Source organism: Dromaius novaehollandiae, chromosome 2 (genome assembly GCF_036370855.1).
Source record: "Dromaius novaehollandiae isolate bDroNov1 chromosome 2, bDroNov1.hap1, whole genome shotgun sequence".
Classification (NCBI taxonomy): domain Eukaryota; kingdom Metazoa; phylum Chordata; class Aves; order Casuariiformes; family Dromaiidae; genus Dromaius; species Dromaius novaehollandiae.
The window spans coordinates 146,482,156-146,507,863 of NC_088099.1; the positions used below are offsets into that span (position 1 = coordinate 146,482,156).

The 25,708-nt window shown below is 40.7% G+C and overlaps 2 protein-coding genes across 7 annotated transcripts in view; both read right to left on the minus strand.

Annotated features, from left to right (window-relative positions):
* The window catches only part of LOC112983022 (neural-cadherin-like), a 57,268-nt gene extending 47,910 nt beyond the window's left edge, over positions 1-9,358 (minus strand). The window contains exons 1-2 of the mRNA XM_064507726.1: positions 8,768-9,358; positions 8,304-8,719 (exon numbers count right to left, since the gene is read on the minus strand). Coding sequence (XP_064363796.1) covers positions 8,304-8,719; positions 8,768-9,303 — 952 coding nt within the window. The 5' untranslated portion in view covers positions 9,304-9,358. The remainder of the gene's footprint in view (positions 1-8,303; positions 8,720-8,767) is intronic.
* A 5,724-nt stretch (positions 9,359-15,082) lies between these two features.
* Positions 15,083-25,708, minus strand: part of DPY19L4 (dpy-19 like 4) — a 35,316-nt gene continuing 24,690 nt past the window's right edge. For 5 of the 6 annotated variants that reach the window (XM_064507729.1, XM_064507730.1, XM_064507727.1 and 2 more), the window contains 3 exons: positions 24,790-24,922; positions 23,648-23,806; positions 15,083-20,228 (listed from right to left, as the gene is read on the minus strand). In XM_064507729.1, coding sequence (XP_064363799.1) covers positions 20,064-20,228; positions 23,648-23,806; positions 24,790-24,922 — 457 coding nt within the window. In that variant the 3' untranslated portion in view covers positions 15,083-20,063. Of the gene's footprint in view, positions 20,229-23,647; positions 23,807-24,789; positions 24,923-25,708 lie in introns of those variants that run through there. The other variant, XR_010388029.1, reaches the window with a different exon arrangement.

The window sequence follows — 25,708 nt, forward strand, 5'->3', positions numbered from 1 at the left end:
ATTGACATCTATTTAAGTGAGTAGGTCTAGAAACAAGGTGAAACTACATGGCTGAGTTATTTCAACTGCAAACATGATAGCTGAAGCACTGAAAAGCAGCTTTTATGTCCCTACCAAGAGCTACGGGAGAACCAGTTCCCCTTACTGTCATCTAACACTGACATGATATTAGATAAAAAGGTCGCCTTGTTTTTGTTTTTTTTTTCTTTCAAGCAGCACCGTTCACTTCTCTCACTTGTATTTAGTAAGGTAGCTTCTTCATAAGCTTCCTAGCAAATCATAAATGCTCATTTATCAGACTTTTTCCTAACTAGATGCTGTATGGTTCAAGGACACACTTCTGCTCCAGTTTCTAATTATTACCATTGACTAACAGACGGAGGTCCTTAAAATTCAAAACGCTTTCAAGCATTTAATCCTAGTTTTTACTAGTCATATGTACTCCATACTACTACCGAAGGCTCAACCAAGAACAGGTCACTGTGCTTGACATCTTACAAACCAACTCCTAAAAAAGCCCTGACCTCAGCGTACCTGCAGTCCAGTCCTCATCAACTCATATGCAGTATCCTAAAAATAGTGAAAAGCATTGAATGTGAAAAACATTAAAATACTTATGGACATTCCTCATGAAAACTCTTCCATCTGTATTTTTTGTGCCTTTCAAAGTTTTTCCCCAAACTAAAGTATACATACGAATAATCTACTTAAAGAGTACTTAAACTTCCAATAAAATAACCCATAGCTGTAATTAATCTTTAATCAGTGGTCATCATCACTTTTAGAAAGGCCTTTTAGCTTAAAAAAGTGATGTTTACACAATCATGCTCTGTCATATGCGCCCTCTCTTCTGCCCAAATGGTGTTAGAATCTGGTGGCCAACTTGTTCCTACAAGTTTTATGAAGGTCAGCAGCTGGCCAGAAGAGAGGGATCCCAAGTAAGTGTCCCCACTGTGGGAAGGGAAGAGAGAAATGAGCTTGGGCTTGGTCTCGACAAACAATCCAGTCAGCAAACATCTACACACACATCTGGACTAGCTACAGCATTGGATGTCTGTTCCCTGTGGGGAGTGGCATGGGAGAGAGGAGTTGTTCTCGCAGTAGGAAAAGCTTCAAAATGCAGGTAACCCCTCCAGAATTAAAATCTTAATTTCCAATAGTTCTTTTCTCCAACTCTCTAATGAAAAGCTGCACAGGGCAGTTTTAGTACAGCCAGTCTGCTGTCTTGAAGATGACAGGTCAGCTCCTTTCCAACCCCTGCTGAGAGATTCCTGAGGGTGAAGTTTCTGTTAATTAACAGACTCAGTTTCTCAAAGATACTTCTAAGCTTTGGATACAATGCTCAGGGGTAGCAGAGTACCTCCTCGCAACACACTAGCACATCTTGGACTCTTTTAGACTACATAGATATGGCCGTATCTTGTAGGCAAAGTAATGCTTATTCTCATCAAAGTTACGGAAATGGGTGTATTCATTCCCCATACAGCAGACAAACTACTAAAATAGCTTGTGGATTAAAAACCCACAACCACAGAACATCTGGGTAACATGACTGTACCAACTGCCTCATCTAAAGCTATTTCAGTGGGTTACAACTTGCCCTCCTTGGTTAACCACAGCCAGCAAACACAACAGACCAGCCTGCACTTTGCATCATTTTCATGCCATACTTCTTAATATACACAAGCATTTGGATGGGTCTTCTACTCACATGCCCGCTCTCAAATTCTAGCAGGCAAGGCCTCACTTACCAATCAAGACTATCTCTAAATTTGTCCACTAGGACCCTCGGAACTAAAAAGGAGCCACAGGTCCTACTGCACACATAGGCAGTGAAGATAAAATCTTCAAAAAGTTTTTACTTTCTTTGTGAATGCAAAGCTACAGTGTACATCTCCATCACACAGACTTTCTGAGAAACTTACAGCATTTGCTGGACAGTAAAGATGCAGATGGAAATATGTAAGTGTCTGTATATCATGGATATTTCCCTTTGTCATATGAAACAAATCATCAGCTTGAGGCAGATTCAGGAATGGGACTTCAAAATGCATTTCATCTTTTCTGCCATAACATCATTCTGCCGTAGCTCTGAATTCCTGACTGTGCTGTGATCAGTAGTTTTTAAAATCTGCTCCAGTTTATAAAAGACATTTTTTGCCATAGAAAAGCTCTGAAGTACTGTCAAACAAAGTGCCAGGGCTTTGGCAGCAAGTGCCAAGTCCTGCAGGGGTTCTGCACAGGAGCATCTTCCCTGGAGTCATAAAGATTTCAGCACATACAGGTGATTGCAGGAGCAGCGTCTTTGCCTAACCTTTAAAACCTATTATATCTGCTAACATCTGCCCATTATGACATATCCACAAGGATTAGAAATGATTCATAGGACTGGAGAAAAGGTGGAAAGTGTAATTCATTATAGGATCTCAAGAGCTTCCAGATGACAAGATTCATCATGAAACAAGTTTTTCACTGCAGTTTGCCATGTTAACAGCCTACTAATGGCTATTAAAAGATGCTATTAAATACTACACAATCCACAATGATTTGCAGGCACGTCAGTTGGTGAAAAAGCCTGTTCAGCCACCAAACCATATTTACATATTAAGAACAGTTAAAGAATCAGAAGTACTGAGGACAATTTGGGGGCTTTTTTTTTTTTTTTTTTTTTTTTTTTTTTTTTTAAGAAAAGGCACTGTAAGACACAGCTGCTTCTCTGTGCAGATCATTCAGGTTTTGTTAGGAAGGACAGTATTTACTTTGGCGTCGTTTCCCGTCTTCAACTTCCCATTCACTGGTTAGTATTTCAGAAAGCAGGCAAAGCAACAAGACAGACAAACTAGACACATGACTGGTACAGCACACTCCAGTAACAGAAACAAGAACGTACTTACATAACCAAAATGAAACTACCTGCAAGGCCTATTGACTGCCAACAAAAATGGATGCTGAAAACTCATAGTTGCAAATCCTAGGAGGTCCTTAAAACACTTTGTATAAGGGCACCATGAACGTAATTGACATTGAACTTCTATCAAGATACGTCTATTGAGCAACTTGTATTTTGGAAAAAGCTAAGCTCTGCATCTTGTCATTGCTTAAAAAAAAGATTCCTTCTAGGAACCTATGAGTGGAACAGCCCCTAAGTCATTGGCTCTGCCTTGCTGTTGCTAGATGCAACTTTAACAAGGCTGCATCTCAAACCCAGTAACGCACGCACCTGGACAAGAGCATGATTAAATGTGTTTGGATAATCAGAGCAGCAGCCCCCAGAGGAGCAGTGCGCTGGCTACTAGACTGTGTCATAAGAGATAAAAAGGCAGTCACTAACCTACCTTCCAATTCTCCTTATATACTAAATTTCTAAACAGATCCTCTTCCCCTTCCACAGACACACGCCTAGCCATGTTGTTACTATTCTCTTCACAAAGCAGATGTCTATTCCATATGTACAGCATTTGTTTACAGAGTCAAAAGCTCAGCCAACCCACCAGATGTAAAGCAAGTGCATCCTGATTTCTGATACAATAAAAACACAGGTTTGGTAATACACAATCTTCTTACAGTCTGCAAAGGGGTAAGTCAAATACTAGCTCCAATACTAGCTCAAATACTAGGGCTCCCAAAGCTAGACAACAGATGTGATGATGGAAGGATTTTAACAGAGAAACAAAATCACAGTATAAAGTAGATGGTAAACCAGATTATTGCACCAAAACCAAAGCTTGAGCAGCTGCTGCATGAACAGTCATATGCACAAATCAGGCCCAGCTCTACTGATACCAGTGATCAACAGACAAGCACTGTGTTTAGGACCTTCCCTCGGCAAAGTGCAAGAGAGTAAGGGGATAGTCACAGGAGCACAGTCCCTAGTCCTTCCCATCAGCCCATTTCCTAAGGACAAGCCTTAAAAAGTTTAAGTTTCTTCTTAACTTTCTCTTAAATGTTGAACAATTTCCGCTAGCACACTTATCCCACTACTCAGACTGAAACCTCAATACTCTTGAGTTGCCCACTATTCAGAGCCTTATCACTTTAGCAAAGAAACACTAATATCTGCACTGTGGGTGAACTGCAATGCCCGCTGAGAAGCTACCACCAAATGCTAGCAAGGATCACTTCCAAAGCAGATCGGAAATGCACGCGTGGGCAGGAAGCTGTTCCACTGCAGAATGCTGTTTCTAAATAAGAGGGCTCCATGCACGTCTGCTTAGATAAGCTTACATGTACTGAGTGTGCAAATACACTGCCCATGAATTGTGGGCACCCCATGCTGCATGGGTAATGTGGGTGTGAAGATGCAGCCACACATCAGCCAGCCTCACAAAGCTTGAGACAACCAGCTTGTGCCTGTGTGCAGTGATTAAAACCTGCTACATACTACACAATATTCTTGGAGTGTAAGACAACATCCAGGGTACGCAGCAATATTTTTAGCATAGTTCACAGATTTGATCAAGGTCTGAAATGGATTTGTAAATGCCTTCCTGATGCTCTAATGTAATGAAAATTCAAAATATGAAATTATTGGCTGTATAAAAAGATTCAACATGTTAACATTAAGAAAAAAGGGCTGAGTATTCTAAAGATCTCTTCCGTTTTTCTTCTAAGTTGGTGTGATAAAGAAGCCATGTAAGTGACGAGAAATCCCAGTGTACCTTACTATGAAAACCTGGAACATAAATGTTATATTCACCTCCTCAGTTTTGAAGCTTTTTGTTCATTTCTCAGCTATAGACTAGCATTATTACTGCTTATTTATGGCCTCTGTGTCATTATATATTTTTACATCCATAATTGTTTACAGTAAGATTCTTCCAAAGATATATACAGACAAGGTAACACAATAACCTTAATCTTGAAGTTTGCTGTTTTGTCTGATGATCCCTGGCCATTAAAATAGTTTTATGGTTTAAGTGAATCAAGCCTGTTCTCTGTCAGCACCTGAATTTGAAGGCATAGCAATGGTATCCACATATGGTTTTAATCAGTCACATGCTGGGAAGGAAAATGTATAGCCTCTGATTCTGTTTGCTGGGTCAGGATTTGGTTTCTGGAGTCAGATTTATTTTGTTCTGGAAATCCCAGGGGGTGGCAGAAAGAAATGGCCCATTTCTACATGCATAAAAGACTAAGCTGTATTGTGATTTGAAATTATATATGGAGCACTTGTTAATATTTAGAGAAGCTGTATTATGTGGACTGAAAATGTTCTCCTTTCCAAACAGACTTTCTGGTGGAAATTTTTTAGAAAGCGCATGGAACTGGAACTACTTCATGTTCAACATGCAGCCTAGGCGGCATTTTCTGGAATTCCAAGATTAGACTTAGCCTTTTTAAGATATATGTTACATCCAGTGAGTCATAAGGGTTCAATACTTACATTCTGTCATCAGACACTCCACACAAGGAACAGATACCTCAACCACTGCACTATGCCAGTGTGTCCTTAGCTCCTCAGTCAGATTTAAGACCACTTTCCTTTGAAACCAGTTACTACTGTACAGAGTTCTTACTCCATGTGAAAAAGAACAGGGAGGAGAGATTCATCTCAATTCAGAAAGATGAAAACACTGAACAGCCCTGTAGCTGTTTTACTCCTTTCAGCAATAAACTAACAGCTTGGTGTTAATCCCATTTGGATGTTTCGAAGCATCCCAGATTTAAACGGTTGCTAGACTCAAGCTCATGCTTCTGAACTTTGAAGAGATTTGTCTTTCAGGGCTTTTGAGTCTCTCTTTTTGTTAAAGAAAGACAACCTTCAAGAATCAGGGAGTTACTTCTTACCACAGTTTTTAATTTTATAGTGTGCAGACTGTATCTGTGCTATCAGTGGCAGCAGTTCTGTTTATTTCTGTTTCGGGAGCACAAAATCACTGAGTAGGTCTCACTATTTCAAGACCATAAGGCCTTAAGGGTAGACTAAAAAAAAAAAAATAAAAAAAGATACCCACAAACAAAAAAAAGCCAAGAAATCCCCCCAAAACAAAAAGCACACAAGTGTAAAGACAGCCATAAGACAAGTTGTATCCTTTCACTTTTTGAAACATGATAGACAAAGTCTTCAAGATACAGCTACAAGTAGCATGGATGTGGGTAAAGGAAGAGGAAGCAGCTGTGCAACTGTACAAGTTCCATGTATCATTCAGAACTAAATATGAGAACATGTGCGTGTGTGTATATGCACATGCACAAACAGTGGCAGAGTTGGAGGGGAAAGGGAACTACAGCCCTTTTAGCCCCTTCCTCATCACCCCCAGCAAGCCCACACTCAGGCTATGCTTTAAGCCATTGCTCCTTTGGGTTGGGATGGTAAAAGCAGGGAGAGCAGGCTAGTAGCTCGTATCCTTGTACAAGGATCTTCTCTGAACTCCAAGCCCCATCGCACAACCATGCTTGTAAAGAGCCCAGAAGAGCAAGGCTTTGAGACTGGGAGACTCTGGAAGGCTATCAGACACACACTCTTAAAGAAAATATTAACTGCTTTGCGTAGGTAAAAAAGACAATTCACATAAGTTGCACAAAGCTATTTCTGATGCACTGTTGATGTACAAAATGTTAGCTTTGTGGGGGAAAAACCCTCTATATTCCCAGTTCTGGCTATGGTGTCATCACAGAACAGAACGGAAGGCATCCCCATACACATCATTGTAGCATGAGCAATAAGGAGTAATAGTTAGGATACAAAAGTCTGTAACTCTTTGCTCAATTTATTTCAGTATTCCACCTGTGCAACAAGAACACATTGTCTTTCTAGGACTACTGTTTGCAAGAGACAATGTTCTAGGTTAATAAAAATAAATAAATAAGCGGGTCAGATATACTGAAGCAGAATTATTGAAGTGACTTTTTCTAGCATTAAAGCAATGAAAAAGCAAACTTTGCTGGAGAAGCAATAGCCATGAAACATGTCTGCTTCCATTCATAAGTTTTACATAACTGATCGGAATTAGTAAGGGTCTGGCAGCTTTGTTTTTCAATTAATAAGAGAGGGTAACGAGTTTGGCACATATTCCATAATATTGATTACTATGTCAGCCACTGTTAACTGTATTTAGTAAGAGGCATGAGGGGAATGAGCAGAAAAAATTAACTCCCTCTGGTTTTAAACAGTTCCAGTCTCTTCCAATGAAGAACAGCTGCTCAAAGCTTCCAACTATTCAATCATCTTCATGTAAAATAAGCAATCAAAAAAAAAAAAAATCCTCAGTTAGTGATTGTTCAAAGTTATGAGATAGCTCAAAGTAGTGTCTAAATGACCTTGTCCCAATTGACCATTGAATTCTTTTCTCCCCGAGGCTCATCTCTTGTCAATACATTATCAGTGCCCAGAGACAGTGGTAAAAATACGTTATACAGCATCACATTGGAGAGGACATCGTGATTAATCATTTATAATATAATACTCACAAGGTTGTTCACTTCAATTACAAATAAGCAAGACAGTTAAACAACATGTCACCTTGTCAACTCCAACGCTAGCTGGAGTGAGAGGTTCTACTCTCAGTGTCAGATGGTTTTGTTAAAGTTACTTAGAGGAACCATGCAGCATTTATACTGTGGTAAGCATTTCTCGGTGGCACAGCGTGTTTCTGTAACAAGTCTCTCAAACTGGCAAGTCTGGGACTCTCCATCCGCACAAAGTGCACAACAGTAATGGAGATCACAGCCCCAAGTATGCTGCAAACACATTTGTTTTCCTTCTGCCTCTTGTGCCACATTTCCAGAGCATTAGGCTGTAAAAACCATCTACAAAAAGCCATAAATGTTCCTTCTATGATAAAGCTGTAACGATTTGGGGGTGGGGGTCACAGGCAAACAGTATCCAGGAATGTTATCAGAGACCTAAACCAAAGTTACAAAAGCACTATAAAACTGACCCTGAATAAAGTCAAGGTAACACACGGAAATGATGATCCTTCTTAGCCGTACCACACATCAAGTTCAGCCTGGTTATTCTCCTAGCTCTACCGCTCAGAGAGGAGCATGCAGTACGCCAGCGCCGATGGCCTGAGCGTTACGGCGCGGCACGGCGGCACGACCACTCTGCCCTCTACATCCCCTCCCAGGACGCCCCACATAATTCATCCGCTGTGCTTGCGCTACGCCCTCGACGCTCGCCGGGAAATGGCGCCGCGCCGCCAGCCCGGCTACACCCGCCGCCGGCGGGGCCACGGCGGGGCCCTTCGAGAGGGGCCAGGCAGCGGGCGCCTCCCCGTCACCCCCGCGGTCGCGCCAACGGCCGCCCCAACGGTCGCGCCAACGGCCGCCGCCCGCCGCCGCCATTTCGCGGCGCGGCCTACCTGGTCCGCCGCCGCGGTGCACCTTGACCAGCACCTCCGCGCGGCCGCCGGCTCGCAGCTCCCGCCGCAGGTAGAGGCGGCCCGACGCCCTGTCGACGCCCACGGCGGGGGGCGCCCCGGGCGAGGCCAGCTCGAACCAGCCGCCCGCCTCCCGCTCGCGGCCCAGCGGCAGCGCGAAGACGGTGTCGCCGACGCGCGCCCCCGGGGGCACACGCGCCGTGTACGCCCTGGCGCCGCTGCCCCGCGGCCGCGGCAGCGAGCGCGCCCGCCGCGCCGCCGCCCGCTGCCCGCGCACCGCCAGCCGCAGCCGCCGCGCGGGGCTGCGCAGCGGCCGCGGCCAGCCGTGGTCTTGGGCCGAGACCCAGAGGCTGAGGCGGCGTAGCCCCAGCAGGGAGCCCACGGTCAGCACCTGCCCGCTGCGGGGCACCACGAAGAGCAGGCGGCTGCCGGCGCCCGGCGGCCACGCGCGGTAGGTGAGCCGCGCGTTGAGCCCCTCGTCGTCGTCCGAGGCGCGGAGCCGCGCCACCTCCGTGCCCAGCGGCGCCAGCTCGTCCACCTCCAGCGGCCGGGCCGGGCGCAGCCGCGGCCGGTGGTCGTTGCGGTCCAGGACGCGCACCCGCAGCAGCGCCGCCCGCGGGGACCGCGCCGCCCGCCGCCGCAGCCAGAGCCTGTACTCGGGCTGCACCTCCCGGTCCAGGCGCGCGGCCGTGCGCAGCAGCAGCACCCCGCGCCCGCCGCCCGCCTGCCGCTGCAGCGAGAAGCGGGAGGCGCCGTCGCCCTCCAGCGCCCACTGCCCCGCCGGCTCCCAGGGGCCCGGCAGCTTCCGCAGCGGCACCCGCAGGCCCCGTACCCGCGTCCCCGCCGGGCTGTTCTCCGACACCTGCCCGGAAAAGCGGAGCAGGCGGGGAGCGCTGCCGCGCCCCGGCGCCGCCGCGCAGAGGAGCGGCGGCAGGGCCAGGAGCAGCGGCAGGAGCCGCCCGCCACCCCGCGCCGGGCCCATGCCGCGGCGGCGCGGAGCCCCTCACAGCGCGGAGCGGAATCGGCACCGGGCGCACGGCTCTGCCGCACCGCTGCCGCGCGCACCGGCTCCACGTGGCGCCGCGGCCCCGCCCCCGCCGCCGCAGCCAATGAGGAGCGGGAGCGGGACGGGGGCGGGGACTCAGCCCGGGCGGGGCGGGGCCGCCGCGAGGCCTCGCCGAGGGGCGCCGGCAGAAAGCGGGGGCTGCAGGGCCCCCGCGGCTTTACCTGGCGAAGAAGCGAGTTTTAGCTCGATGTACTCTGTTTTTCCGTAATTCGCTCGTGTTCGATACTTGTTTTCTTCCCAGGCTGCTACAGCTATTGCTTCGTGTTCCTCCCCCAGCAGAGCGGGCATGGAGACGTGGCGCTTCCAAGCGGGAAGGGGGCTTGGGGAAACCCGGCAAGCCCTTATTTTCATGAAACCTATACGGAAAACTCCAGTGAAGCTAAAAAAGTGATCAGTAAGAGAAACAGAGGAGAAAACGCTATTGCCTAGAGGAGAGAGGAAGTTCTGTAGGCCTTGGGATACTTGAATAGTTCAAAGATGGATGTGACCAAATATTTTATATATTTTAAATGTATATATAGACATATTTTATATTTTTACCTGATGTGGGCTGAGGTGGTCTTGGAAGTCTGGCTTCTCATAAGTGCATATAAAGATTGCTGCTCCTTCAGGAGAGACATGTTTTTGGGAAAAGTGGAAAGAGCAAAACATGTCTCAACATAAAACATGAAGAATAACATCAATTAGCCTGTGCGGGAAATCAGTCTTTGGGTGAAACGTCTGGGGAGGGAAAAAGAATAGCACGAGCTGCTTCTGCAGTACAAGCAAGACTGAAACGTTCTCTCTGGGTTAGGCAAGAAAATGCCTCAGCCTTGCTAAACTGGATTAAAACAATGTGGGCAGGGGAATCATTGCGCACTGGTTATAATGTGATTGATAGTAAATCCAAGCCAGATCGCTCCCATGCCAGTCACTTCCTGCTACTCATCCAGCCAAACATTGCTTGTTTTTCCCCGCTTCAAGTGCAAGCCACGGCAGGGTATTCCACCCCCATGATGAGCAGGACTAACAATATCTCCCTTCACAGTGACAGTGCCAATAGATTGGTACCACCCTTTTGACAAGCCTCCCACAGCCGGCTGGCCGAACCGTGCTGATATTTTTCCATTAGAGATACTCCCTCTTGCGGGTTTGAACAAGGGGCTGCAGTTTGCCTAGAAGGGCATGAGCAAGGCAGCTGTGTTTGTTGCCAGCTGTGCTGTAGCTTCACTGATAGCACATCTAGACTGGGAGTGAAACTTTGCTCAAAAGAGCTAGGAACAGTTACAATTACAATTAGCTTTAGTCATATATTATGGGCAATGGTCAGACATGGCAACCAACTGCCAGGTCTGCACTTCTGCCATCTTGGGAATCAGCAGGCTAATTTTAAAGAGAAGTGATTATGGGAGATCACATCATGTTGTTACCAGCTTTCAGTCTCTATTTTTACCCTTGGAAGGTGAAAGGATGATTGTTTCTAAAAATCAGCGCTGTGTGAAAGCTGAGACTGGGGAGGCAAAAAGTAAAACCAAACATTTTAAATCAACAGTCTAACGGGAACAAGAGGAAAGTAGCTGTCAGAATTCATCTATGGTTAACCTGTTTTGGCAAACTTTGAACGTGTTACCTTTACTCTATGCCCTACGTAAAATAAAACATGAATAATTTCCTATCTTATGAAGGCGCTAGAAAGCTCATTAATTTAATGCTTAATTTGAGCCAGCCAGCCAGATCACCAGGGTGAGCGTTCAGCAGGGGAAACATTTAGATCAGTGATGACATACAGTGCAACGTCATCTTCCGAAATGCCTTGCTTCCTACCAGTGTTGCACAAACTCTTAAAAAGCAAGTGAATGCCATTGAAAACCAAGTGCTCAGTTTTAACATACATTGCAAGATTCACTCCCTTTACTATTCTTTTACATATATACACGTTTAGAACATACAGCTTGGTCTACAGCGTATCAAGATCTGAGCTGGATTTCATTCACAGCACTCAGATAAATAATCCCTCATATATGCAAAATTATATACAGTTAACATATTTGCTAACACAATTTTGGTGACATAAATTTAGGCTTCTCCTATGTGTCTTTCCAATTGACAGAATTTATCACACGCATTGCAGAACAAAGCCAGCGACAGCCTTGCCACCTTGGGTATTTACTAGCACAGTTGTGTTATTTTTAACATCCAACTGCAGAAAATCTGTGCAATGACAAACAAAATATAATTGTGGATGCAAATCCTACCCTAAAATTTAAAGAGATGGAAATACAAATGGGATGCATTTGACTGTGATTACTAGCTCTAAAGTTATATTACTGAATCTCAGTCATGCCTGGCTGGAATATTGCTCTTACTGATGGCAGGCAGTTTTATAAATGCTAAATACATGTTTTGAAATAGTAGGAGTTATTTATTATGTGCTATTCAGAGGGTTTTTCATGTTATAAAAAAGGGACCAAACTCCATTATTGTGTTGAAAAACTAAAGTATTGATGAAAAGACTAAATTTCTCAGTCAGTCTTTTCAATGAAAATCATTTTTCTCCTGGAATTAGGGAGTGAAGTGAGAGTTTCAGTTCAACCAGCAGGGATTAGGGCAACTCAGCACAGACTTCTCTTTGGGTCCCATCAGGGACAGTGAGTAATATTGTGGCCCAGTAACTACTTGGAAAGTCAAGACAGTTTTTCCACTGCTCACATTGGCTCTGCATGCTCATCAAGGATCTACAAGCAGCTGAATAGTTTAAGGAATGGTAACCAGTGCTCTTAAGTCACACTGAGTAATACAGCTTAACCATATGCCATATATATGGAAGTGCTCTAGGCCTGTGTGAGATGGTGTGATAGCACAGATATGATAGAAATGTGATAAAGTTGCCTGAAGAGATTCACTCTGTGTGTGTGTGAGAAAAGGTTGGTGCAACTTGCCTTTTCCCACCCTGAGAACTTGGGCAGAGAAACCTGTACAGTCTGGGAGGGCAGAGGAGATGCAGAAGTTTTGGTACGACCTTATGACAAAATGAATAAGAACCTGGTAGTTGGAGACTGTCATTGCTTCCATTAACATATGACTACCTTGACAGATTTTAGAAAGATAGGAAAGATACTGCCCAACTTATGGAAACTTACAGAAAATATATTTTTTAGTATTTTTTTTCCTTCTAAACAATTATTTCAAAGTTAGGCAGCTAATGTTTATTTCCCCACTACCCAGGAATTAAATATTACTGTTTTCAGCAATATCTTTTAGCTCCCAATCTATGGAAGGGAATGAATGTTCTTCATATAAAAATGCTACAAGACTGACCATTGTAACCTTATTCCCTTTCCAGGACACTGCCAAGAAGATAGTATAGCTCTCTCCACATAGCCGTATTTTCCCAAGGAATCTGAATCTTCTGGTGAAACTGAAGTGAAAACCAGAGAAAAACTGATACAGGGTATAGCCAAAGAGGCAACCTGAGTGAGTACAGTGAAATTTGTGGCTCTAATAGGAAGCAGCGCACAAAAGCAGCAAATGGAAACTAACAAGCTCTTTAGGCGCTTTTAAGACACTGCTGGCTTCTATAGCCAAAGGAGCGAGGTAGAATGTATTTTTAGGACTCTTCTCTAGCAAACCTTACCTGGTGAGCTGAGAACCGTGAACTGTAACCACTTACTGTAAGAATGGCTATACTGAGACCAAATTACTGGCAAGCCCAGCAGCCTCCCACTGGCAGGATCCGGCAGCCAGGACACGTCCCTAGAATACAGCCAGCAGTTCAGACCGTATTGCAGATTGGGGTAAGGTGGGCCAAACAAATGTTAAGACTTATGGAGTACTAGATGTTTATCCAGGTGTTACTAAAATGGAAATGCAAGTTGCACTATTAGAACGTGCATGTTTTAGAAATGAGACGTCTTCATGATTAAATGAAAACAAAAGACTGAATTTTAATATATCTTTCTAAAATTATGTAAATACATCAGTCACAGAAATATACAGTATAAATATGAAGTTAGATCAACCAAGAAAACCAGATCTTAAGGTAATCATGTGCTCTTTCCACTATCTAGCAACTACTTTAGGGACACCATAGTTTCTATGTTAAAGGTCTAACAAGCAGCCTCATATTATGCAGCGGAGAGCAGCTGGCTACATTCTTGTCAGTCCTTTCTCAGCCTTTCTTCAGAAGCAGAATGGTTTAGGACATAATTTTATATGCACCTTCTTCTTAAGGAATCTGTCTTTATTGCAACTGTGTGGCAAAAAGTCAGTCTTAGCGTATTTTTGGCCCTTCTATAATAAGTTGATATAGTGCCAGGAGTCAACGCTTGACAGCTGACCTTAGAGTTAAAACTTTGAAACATGAGGAAATTCCGAGGCATTCTCACGCTGTTCAGAATTCCGTAGGTGAACATACATATTGGTGTGTTACAACCTACGGAGTAGTTCGGTAGTGTTTTATGTTGCTTTACATCTGTATCCTCTATATTTGCATTTAAATTCATAATGGGATGCATCCCATTTCATCAGTATTACAAAAATGCCTACCTCTTTGTAACCTAAGTATTCTGAAAGCATCCAGGAACTGAAGTATACTAGTCTAGGTCACAGCAAAACTTGGAAGATCTAGGAAACTAGGTCCTAGAGACAAACTACAGAACTAGTATTTAGAAAAAAAAGAATCTGTAATTTTACCTAACATCTCTTAAGCACTGATTGGTACATCAGAATACAATATTCTGTATCTCACAGCTGGTATCCAGGGTGTCAGTTTTGGATAAAGCCATGCAAGTGAATGCAAACACCAGCATACATTTCATGGAGCCAGGAAGCTCCATTCCCACTTCAGCCAAGTAACTGAAGTCTAGGGTGCTTGAAGAATTGAATATGTCAATGTCAGTGCACTTCATCTTTCTAAAATTGTTAGTTTCCTGAATGGACAGCGGTTTGATGTTCTGTTCAAACACAGAACCATTAAGAGTTAAAGATTTATATATATATTTTGCATCTGCTATGCAATCTATTTTTCAAGAAACATTTCATCAGATATTTCTGTCATCTTCAGAAATTTTAGCTAAATTAATCTCCAAGTTTTCACATCATTATCTGGTAAGTTATAACAAAGCAGTCTGTATTCAAAGATCTCACTCCTCCTCCTATCCTATAAAAATGACAGAAGGCTCCAATGTAATCAGTAATTATTATCTGTAAAAGTTCTGATTATCTGTAAAGTTCTGAAAGAACTTTAGACAGACAATACATTAGTTGATTAAAAAAAAAAAAAAAAAAGAGTTAAGCATTTGATGTTGCATAGCAATTTATTTCCACTGGACATACTTGTAGAATGATTGTTAGGAGGAAAATTAAACTTCTATCATTTTACATGAAGCACCTCTTATTTTGCTGCTCATCTTCATACCAGCATCAGTTTCGATAGGTAGTCAAAGTCAGCATGACATATGGATTCTGTATGAATAGGCTGCCTAATCCTCAAGATCTTTAAGGGTATTTATTCTGCCCAATTAAGACAGATACTTGAGACATGCTGTATAGTCTTGACTGAAAACTGCATATGCAAGTAATACAATGGAGTACAAAAGCATTTTGTTACAGCAACAGAGGAAGGAGTTTAATTTATTATGACTTAAATGTTCTTTCCTGAAAGGATATCAGAGTTCTCAAAAGAAAGCGTAAAACAGTTTGTGTCCCAAACGATCAATACTTTTTGGACTTGGTTTTTATTATTTTTTTTGCACAGAAAAAGTTTATCACAAGAGAAAAATATTTACCATGTATACATTGTTTTGATAAAAATCTGTCCAAGACAACAAACAGGACATAAGGAATTGAATTCCTCAGATTTGTTATTAAATACCTGCACATAAATATGTTCATATGCCATATATGCTACTACTAAATGTCACCAGTAACAAGTAAAGCACTACCAGTAATACTTCTACATTACTGAACTACAAAGATTGAAACTTTTTATAGGGTATTAAACACCCACCTCTTTTCCATCCAATAGATAGATAACCTTAAACATACTCTCATCACTTGAAAGGCAGAATTGCATACATTTAATTGCGCTGCAATCTAAAACACTGCCTAATCTAATAACACATTTAAACATCTAGTTGAGGTACCAAACAATTCAGAAGAGTTCTAGGCATAGCTAGCCTTATATTTGGCATAGGTAGGCAATTTTAAAGAATGCAACAACTTAATGGTGATATCTTAATTTTAGCTGTACTGATGAAGTAGAAATGATTACTAACTAAACATGCACTGCATGTTTTAGGACTTTCACCTTTTTTTCCTCTAAAGTTTAGTTTTAAAAAGAGTACTAAAGACATGATTAAACAGATTTATGCTGAGGTATTACTTCACATGAAATATTGCTTGTATTGGAATAAATTCAGTTTTTGTTTCATCTTTAATACCACGATACTTGAGTACATCTGCTGGTAAATTTTTAGGGGATTTACAGATTTAACCACCATTAGCAATAATAGATGCTACTCATTAAATTCTACAAAACACAATAGTAAAACAGACATCTTTAAATGCAAATACAATGTGTGTGCCCACACATACACACAAACAGCCTACACTTTCTCCTGTTAGATTTTTGTTTAAAGCATAGGTTATACATAGTTAACAATAGTCATTAACATGTTTCCATGACAGTTTATAAACCCTAGGACCTGATCTTGCAGCTCTTATTCATGTGAATTGCATGGGAAAGCTGATGACGGGTCACAAGATTTGGACCCTCGCAGATGGCTTACAGAAATAAGGTGGCAAGCACAAAATTTGATCCCTAATTGTCGGTCTTTCAGCAAACAGTAACGCAACCAGAACAAATGGTTTGAAGAATTCTCAATGCCTGTCGAACCTTAGTCCTTTCTTCAGATATGTGTGTGCTCCCTCCAAAAAAGAAATTGTACTTAACTTTAAAATTTGTATTTAGTTTGGAAGAAATGGAAATGGTATTTTTATAATAATATGAACAGAATGCCTTCTGTTCTGAAATGCCATTGCTTAATTAGTCTCTAATACCTCCTGACAAATTTATCAACTGAGTTCAAGTATGTGGTAATTCAGGAAGTGAAAGAGTATCTCTAAAAGTTTACAACAAAACTGTACATGTCAGTCTAACTGTGACTTGATAAAACTTCCACAACTCTAATGGTGACAGGTGAGTGTGTGAAAATACCTTACTCATTCTTTCAAGGTAATTTTTTGCATTTATTAAGACCAAGTATATCAGAAGTTGCAAGTGTGAAGAGAGGAAATAAAACAACACAACAGCAATACAAATTGCTATGCAAATTCTCCCTTTTCCCGGTGAACAGCTGTTAATAAGATGGTTTGCATACATCCTAGCTGCACCATTTTACTACATGAACATCTTTGGAGGCAAAGGTATTAAGACACAACTGGAGCTCTAGAAATCAGAGGAATGGGAATTTTTTTTTAAAAAAAATCTTCACAAAAAGAAACACAGATTGAGTTTTTTGTTTGTTTAATAAAAGCTTGCAAGGCACATGTTTCAACTGAATTGCAACATCTACAGCAAAACAGATCAAAATCTGCAAAACATTCCCCCAACTCTGTCAGGAAGTTAGACTTGTGACCTGTGTTCAAAAACAAGCTAGGCTTGTACAAACATGTCAGATGTAATTATGCCCTATTCTTGTCCTTCTGAGGGGTATCACGGAACTTATTTTTTCTTTTTCACAAAATGTGGAAATTGGAATAGACAGTATTATTTTTGCTACTCCATAACTGGATAAGTTCAAGTATATAATTTGCTTTGTAAGATACAATTCTTCCAGTCACTTATTTTAAAAAAATGCTGCCTTCTCACTGGGACAACAGCAGCTATGTTTATCCCAGATACAAGACTCCTTCTCTGTTACTTAAGGCTGTTGTGCCAATGCTGCTGCAATACAATTTTCTCTAATATAAAAAGCAAGGTAAAAATCTTACCTGATTCTCCTAAAGCAGAATCAATTGAAGTATCAAGAATACATCTTAAAAACTATGACAAAACTAATAAAAATAACTATGTCACAGTTCAAATAAGGTTCAACATGTTTGTTCAAACATGTATAAAGGCCAATGTGCTACGAGACAGTTATCTTTAAGTGTGTGGATGGCCTTGTTTGTATTTTTCTCAATATGTGCGCTCTACATGTATGTATTCAAACTATGTTCTATGTGGTACCACACACATACAGCACTGCAGTAAAACACAACAGGCAGTCTAGGATAGTTAAATATTGCATCTTGGCATGGCGTTATAAGGCATGAAGCCATAAGCTAAGTGACTTCAGCCACCCAAGTGCAATTGTAACCCTGAAATTTGCTACCTGGAATGCCTTATTGCTGTCATGAAATGGTGTTCATGAATGATTAACGTCAGGTGAGTGAATGACTGACACACAGATATGTAATTCCGGACAGTGATTCAAACAAACTTAAATTATATATGGAACTCTAAGCTTACTGGAACTCTAAACTTACTGCAAAATATTAAATAAATCTACATCCATACTAGCACATACAGAGAAGGCTCCTGCATGCCTGCCATAGCTCAAGTTAATACAGTAGCTTCTGTTGTTACACTGTAATAGAAAAGTCCGAAACACTTCAGTGCGGTCAAACATACGCACTTGTACATAAGCAAATAAATGCACACTGCATTTGGACAAACATACACACTATCCTCAACACAGTGACTGCATTCCCAGGAAGAATACTTACTTTAACTTCTAACTCAGTTATACTAATGTTTCTCTCAGTGGTCACACCCACTATTTTTTGATGAAGTTATCTGAACAATGGTTTCAAATAAAATGTGTAATTTAACATCTTGTCAAGACTCTTAGGCTTAAAAATATAAGTGAAAAATAGATTACAGACATGTTGACATTCACAACAGTAAAGCTTTTTTCTTTTGAATCACTCCAACAGTGATAACATTAAAAACAAACAAAAAAACCCTCAGCACTACCTTTAGCGTAAAGTAAGTAAACATATGTGCATAGAGCATTCAGGAACCATACATATACACCGACATGTTGCAGTTCCTAGTAATTTCACAGAGTTAAAACCTCTGAATTTGCATTTACCAACAAATGCAGTGGGAATAGTTTTGCAGCTTTCATTTACAAAATAGTTTGGAGATTTTGATCACAAAGTCCATCCTATTATGCCAGATGTTTCATTAAAGACATCTGGGGTCCAAAGAACTATTCCCACATGGCTGACGGACTGGTCCCTTGGCCACGTGTTACAAGAATCCGTAAGTGCACCTAACTCCTGCTAAGTGAATAACCTCTTCCAAAACTTAAGTTCTCACATTTTGGCCAGCTACACCTATCTAAGCAAAGTTACTGTTACCTTTTGTTGGGTTCTTCCATTCACGACATCAGGATTAGGCCCAAAGTTGGAATTAAAGCAATATTCATTCTTTTAAAAGTACATCAGCTATCAACAAAACAAACGGGATGAACACATAACTTATTAAGCAAATTAGCTGCAGGGGCAAAGGGGGGGTCACATAAGGAAGACAAAAATTTTAGAGGGAAGATTTCAAAGTACTTTCCAACATTTTGAAAGATCCAAGTGTAGTTACACAATTGATTTAAAAATAGCTATGAAATATTTTACCATTACTTCTTAATGGTGGTGATTATAGTGTTTAAAATCAAAGTTATGGCACTATCTTAATATGACTATCACATAATAAGTTGAATGAAATGAGTGTCACTCATCCCTCCCCAGACACACACTTATGCACACACGCACAGAGGGGGTCGAAGAGAAGTGCAGAAGTCTCAGTAGCAAACCTAGTTGTCCTGCAACACTTGTCTAAATACAAGTATGGTATACTGTGGTATACTGGCCCATTCTGATGACTGCTAAGACACACATATGCATATACATATACATATTTAAGTAATGGAGAAATCCTACAGACATGTTCTTTCCAAATTGAAGATCTGATCTCATCAAGTCCTGCAGCTAGGTCTAAGTCCAAGTGCTTCCACCAACATGTCTCCAATAATGCGGAGATCAATGCCTTAATCTATGAGACTGTTGTTTTAATAAAATCTTCCTGATTTGATTTATACAAATACTATACCTACACATAAGATGTATGAATGTTTGATAAACATAACAATGTTTATAGTGGAAGACAGGAAGAATAAAAACAAAAACAAACTAAAAACCGAAACACTTATTTGAAAAGACTCTTTCTTAGGATACCGATTGCTTTCTTGCTAGAAAAGAAAAGCTGTATGACTTTAAATGAGGTCCTTAACATAACGTTTCTGCCTTTACTGAAGTCTACCCACATAAGGTCTCTTTAAATGATTTAACATTCATGTTAGAAATCTCATTTACATGAAGATTAAGATGATTTGTAATGGGAAGACAAATGCCAGAACATGGAAGACTGTCACACTTTGTAGAAACTGTAAAATTGACAAATTTTCCTGTTCCCTTCAAGGATGGTATTTCTATCTGTTGATCTGTAGTTCACACAGTTCCAGTTTGGTAAATTAAAGTTGTCAGTACACTGTATGTGCCCACATGTATCTGGAAAAATATTTTCCTTGATCAGAAGGAACTTTTCCAACTGAATTCCATTCAGAATTATCTTCAGAAAGAAGCTTGCATGCTTTTCACGACTGGAAGGATATCACAGTGTTGATCCTATATACAAAGTAGGATCTGTTCCAGTACACCCGAGTAAAATAATTCACATATGGAGAATAGTTCATTTTGATTTCATGACAAAATCGTCCGTATTTTGAGTAGGCAAAACTGTCACCTTCCTCACAAACCACCTGTCAGAAAATAAGAAAATCTAATTAAAATAGTTAAGAGGAATAATTACAGAATGTTATTCTGTAGATTTCATTTATTTCTGTATTCTGGAAAATTCATTTACAATTCAGACATTTAATTTCTATACTGCACAATTCCAATAGGCTGGAAATATATTCCCCTATAATTCTTAAAACAACCTAAAATAACATTCGTGAATCAATACCTTTGTCAGAATAGCAGATTTTAAAACCCATGCACCTTATTCATATGACAAAGAACAGCAGCAATGCAAAATTATCCTCATCCTCCATTTACCCAGTACTTTGTGCCTCACCTGCAAGTAGCATACCACCTGTGTAGGGAAGGAAAAATTTCAGCTATCTTACCTCTACTCCCTCTGATGGCAAAAGTTTACCTGGGTTTAAAAAGGCTGGTAAGACAGGAAAAATCTATCAGTGGCTATCAAACACAGAGTTATTTCCCCCTGAGTGAGGCAGTCCTTCAGCAACAGATTGCTGGAGACCATCTTTGGCTTGTGCTGTCTGTAATCCTCCTAAAGCCTCTGCTCTCAACCAGTGTCAGAGATAGGATATTAGACTAGATGGACCCATAGTCCAAACTAGTAATCCACATTTATATTCTCTCTTCTTAAATACAGTAATTTGGAAAACACATCCACAGACCCACCAACAGCCACATCTCAGCAGAAGAGCTTGTCCACTTTCCCACTTAATTTGGGAACAAGTGAATGCCTCAGTCTCAAACTATGTATGCAAACTTCACTGGCTTGGAAAGTCTTGGTAATCTTTCAATTTAACTTAGACAACTTTCATTAGCATACAAACAGAGTTCAGTCACTTTATTTCAAAGCTTCCCGTAAGAACATACTACATCAACTTTCTGGAACAAACCATGTCAACTTTCTGAAAGAATTACTTTATTCCTGTCAGACATTCCAATTTTTTTTCCTACAACAAGCACTTGTAGCATCCAACCTAACATGGACTCAGTCACAGACAAAAAGCATAGGTGATGTTCATCACCAGCCAAACAACCTTTTTCTAAAGATGCTGAACACTCAGTTGTCAACATTTAAATGTGTAGACTGTGTGTTTTATTACAAGTTTAGATTACAGATATTAAGCATAAAAGAATTAAGTTAAACTCTTTGCATAAAGCTTCTTTTCCCCTGCTTAGTTAACCTCTCCACTATAAATAGGATAACCCTTGTCACTGACAATCCTAACAGTACAAAAATAGTAAGTGACTTTCTGTTTAGTGACAAGTTGTGTGTAGCATCTATTGGGCAAAGATAGGCTTCTTGCATTGGGTACTGTCTTTTCTTCTTTTTTCTCCCCCTTTGATTTAAATTGTCATTGTGAGCAATAGCAGCTCAGAAATGAAAGAGAAGAAAAGTGCCAAGGAGAGGGTCCCATAGGATGAACTGCTGAATGACTGGGTGTTAGAAATTGAAGGAGGAAGAAACTGCATCTGACAGATGAGCAACAGAAAAGTATTAAAAAACTGCCAGTAAAGCTGTGCTGTTGAAATCAGTAAGAGATGAGGATTATACGTGAGAGGGGGAAGCATGCAGGAAGCCTAGAAAAAGGTATGAGAAGTATGAAGAAATGCAATGCACATTACACACATTATTGAAATTGTGGTAAACTGTCCCATTTGACATGGTAAGTATGGAGGGGGACCTGAATTTACTCATGCAAAAACAGATTTGAGAAGAAACTTTAAGACAACATGTCTGCATATCTTGAATATCAACGGTGGAGGTTATTCACACAGACACTGTATTGTGTTATCGCATATTGATTATGACAATAAATAACCACAGCATACATGTTTTTAACAGTGAGGCAGAGACATGAAGCGAGTAGATAAAAGCAATGGTAAGGAACTAATAGGAAAACATACACAATATCCTCCATGGCTAAACTGGCCAGGAAACATGCCAACCAAATGTAGACTCCTGAGGAAATTAAGAGCAATTCCCTAAAAACCTATCACCCCTATAATCACTCCGTGAAATGAAAGTGACTAGAGAAATTAAATGTTTGCATTGCAAATTCTTTCAAAAGCTGTATTATTAAAAGTAGAGTTTAGAAGATACCTAACACAGATTATTTATTAATAGCTTGTATTTTTCCCCAAGAATGCAATACAAGACTATAAATGGTTTTATATGTATTCTCCCCATTAAAAAAAAGCAGCTTTCAAGCCAAGGATGAACTTGATATAGATACAACAACAAGCTGTAATGTCAAACAGATGCTTAAGTTTTTTGACGAGGGAAAATAACTAAATAAAGCTAACTCGTGATTACTTAGAAGTAACTGGTGACCCCCTCACCCCTATTGATGAGAGAATAAGTAACCAAACCCCAAGCAAGTTTAGAGCTTACAGCCTCTCCTGCCTTTGTAAAGTCAAAGCTTTAGCTGGATCCCCAGGAAGCAGCTGAACAAGTGCTAGATTGCATTACAAACCCCACCACACTCCCTACTTCAACAGCAAAAGCAGCACTATCAGCATTCAGAATAGACACAGTATGGCAATGTCTGTGCTAGCATTCATGGATGAATTTCTTACAACTCTAGTTTATTCAACCAGTCTTTCTGCCACCTCTGGCTCAGACTATCAGCTGGGATGCTGACCTGTCTGTGAGACTGGACCAAACAGGCTAGGAGCCTGACCAGTACCAAATAGGCCCCATTGAGTTGAATGGCAGACTGGTCCTCATCCCAGCACTCTACCATACAGAGTTTTAGCAGAACTGAGTTTGTCTTCATCTCATTTTTTTGCTGAAGTTTAAGATAAATGACATTACTTTGCTAGGGGAGCAGAGTAAGAACCTGACATGAGCAGTTACAGCAGCTCTGCTAATAGCAAATAGCTCATTAACTTGCTGCAATTCGGATGCGTGTCCACGCTTACCATCTGGACAGAAGAAATCATAATATAGCTTACCAGCTGATGCAAGATGAACAAGGTCACATAGCGCATACACTTGCCTGGCCTACCCCCCCCCCCGCCTTTTTTTTTTTAAACTATACCTCACTTAAGAATATTTCATATACATTTTAAAAGCACATCCTTAAGGTTAGTAAAGAACACTCTCTGAAGCAGGGATTTACTGCTTCTGTAATAGGCTTTTCAGGTATTATATGTAGTTAAATGGCATTTAACGACTGGAAGAGAATCAGCACTACTAGTTACTGATGTAGGAGGAAGGATTAGGACAATTAAAGAATGATAAGGGATATGATTACAGGTGTATAAGGAACTTACAAAGCTTAATCACTTTTAAGATTTACCAATCTTTGTTTACACATTATATTTAGAAAACTAAAAATCAGCACTACAATATTTCTTTTTCAATGAATCATTTATTCATTCAAATATTCAACTTTTTCTAGCTGTTACTTACATGGCCGTTTGCAATATCCAACAGGTCTTTAACTCTACATCCTCTTACAGGTCCCACTTCATTGCAAATTGAATCTTCAATAATCAAAAAATTGGCTTTGTAAGATGTCAGTATCTTATAAATATCCTCTGCTGATCTCTTTGAATAGATCTGATAAATCTATAGATTAGGAAAACATATAGTGCAAGGTAAAAATTAGTGGAAAAATAAATACTTTGGGGGAGGGGAACTTACCTGTAATCACAAATGATAGGCACACACCAACCTATCAAATGATGTTTATTTTTTAAATCTACCAAACAGGTGAGATAATGGCGAGCTGAATGGGAAGTATGTGTCACTGCTAGTGCCAATATCTTAATCTTATACACTTTTTAAGTGGCCTGAAAATCTCCTGAAAATCTGCAGCATAAGTATTTTGGTAACAGTGAAGCACTGTTAATTTACTTGATACTTCCTTCCCTATTTTCCCTCCCATGTCCTCCTTCCTTCTAATATATTTTTTTCCCAATCACATTTGGGTGAAGAGGCAGACAGTTCCTGCGAGATGCTTTCCAAGTCAGCTGTGTTTGCTAGACATTTTCATTTCCCTACTGTAATTCTGGACTGTTCAAACAGAGAGTGAGAACTAATGTAGAGTTCTGATTTTGATTTCTTTGCTAGGCAGTCACTGGGCAAGTCCTTTCCACTTTGTGACTTCCTCCCTGGTAAAATATGCAGAATAAAAGTTGCTCAAAATCATTCAGAAACAACAGCCTTCCTAAACCCCAATATTGTCATGTTGCTCATTGAGGAATCTAGTTCTTGGGTTTATAGATTAGGTATTGCTGCTACCTTTCTTCACAAGATTTTGTACTTTTTTTCTCACCTTAGACTGTAAACACTTCAGAGAAAAGATAGTGTTTTGAAAACCACTGGCATGTAGTGGGAGTTGCACCAAACTAATTTGCATTGCCGGGTAGCCAAGGGAGCATATAAGAGCAACGGAAACATGTATTTCATGTAGAATATTACGAGGTCATCTTCTCTGGAATATTAACATTTACAGTACTCCCAAACATTTCAATCAAGCACTTCAGTTCTACATGATGGAACAGTCTACAAATCACTGATAACACACATCTATGGAATTGGATACTCACATTTTCATTTCTTTTTAGGAGATCATCATCGTTATATAAAGGCAGGCTTGACACCATCCATCCAGTACAAAGCTTAATCACGCCCATTAACTGTGGACTACCTGCAAACACAGCAGCTACAGGAGCTTGTCTTCTGCAAAAGCAATATCAATATACATATGAGTACAGGATGCATTTCCCAAAATGACGACATTGTGTGAATCTAATTCTTGCCATAGCACCTTAGAAGAGTTCATGAAGGTATCACTGGGGGTCTAATGACAAGCGGCATTAATGCTTCGCTGGCAATAATCTCCTCGCCAGAGAAACACAGAACTGCAGCAATATGGAGTCTTCAAGGAAGGCCTCCCAGCAGGCAAGGGCTGATGGCCATTCTCCTCCACTCTCTCACTGAGTGGCATTCAGAGTGGTCCTGGAATGGATCAAACTATTGCTTTTCTGAATGGTTGCTGTCTCATGCCAAAATAAGCTTGGGAGGGAGGATAGGTAGGAGGAGAAACAACATGGTGTTATCTTGTAAGTGAAAAACTTATGATTGTTTTCATTTGATCTTACGACCATGCATTTCATTGTCCATGAGTTAACGGTGTCATGATACAGAATAACATCTACAATAAGTATGTTACTCGGTTTTGATTTCATCTTTTGATTATTCACTGTCCTGCTTTAGTAAAAGAAAACAGCCACTGCCAGATTATTACAGACCTTTGGCAACTTTTTCTGCAGAGAAAATTCAAAATAAATTCATTTTATCAGAGAGAAAATAAAAAAAATATACTATAACAATGACATTCAATTAAAATTCCAATATGGATATAAAATAAAAATATAAGTATTTCCTTAAAAAAAAAAAACCAAAAAAACAAAAAAATCCAAGTACAAGTAACTGCTACAAATAGGGGTAGTCAAATTGTTCTTA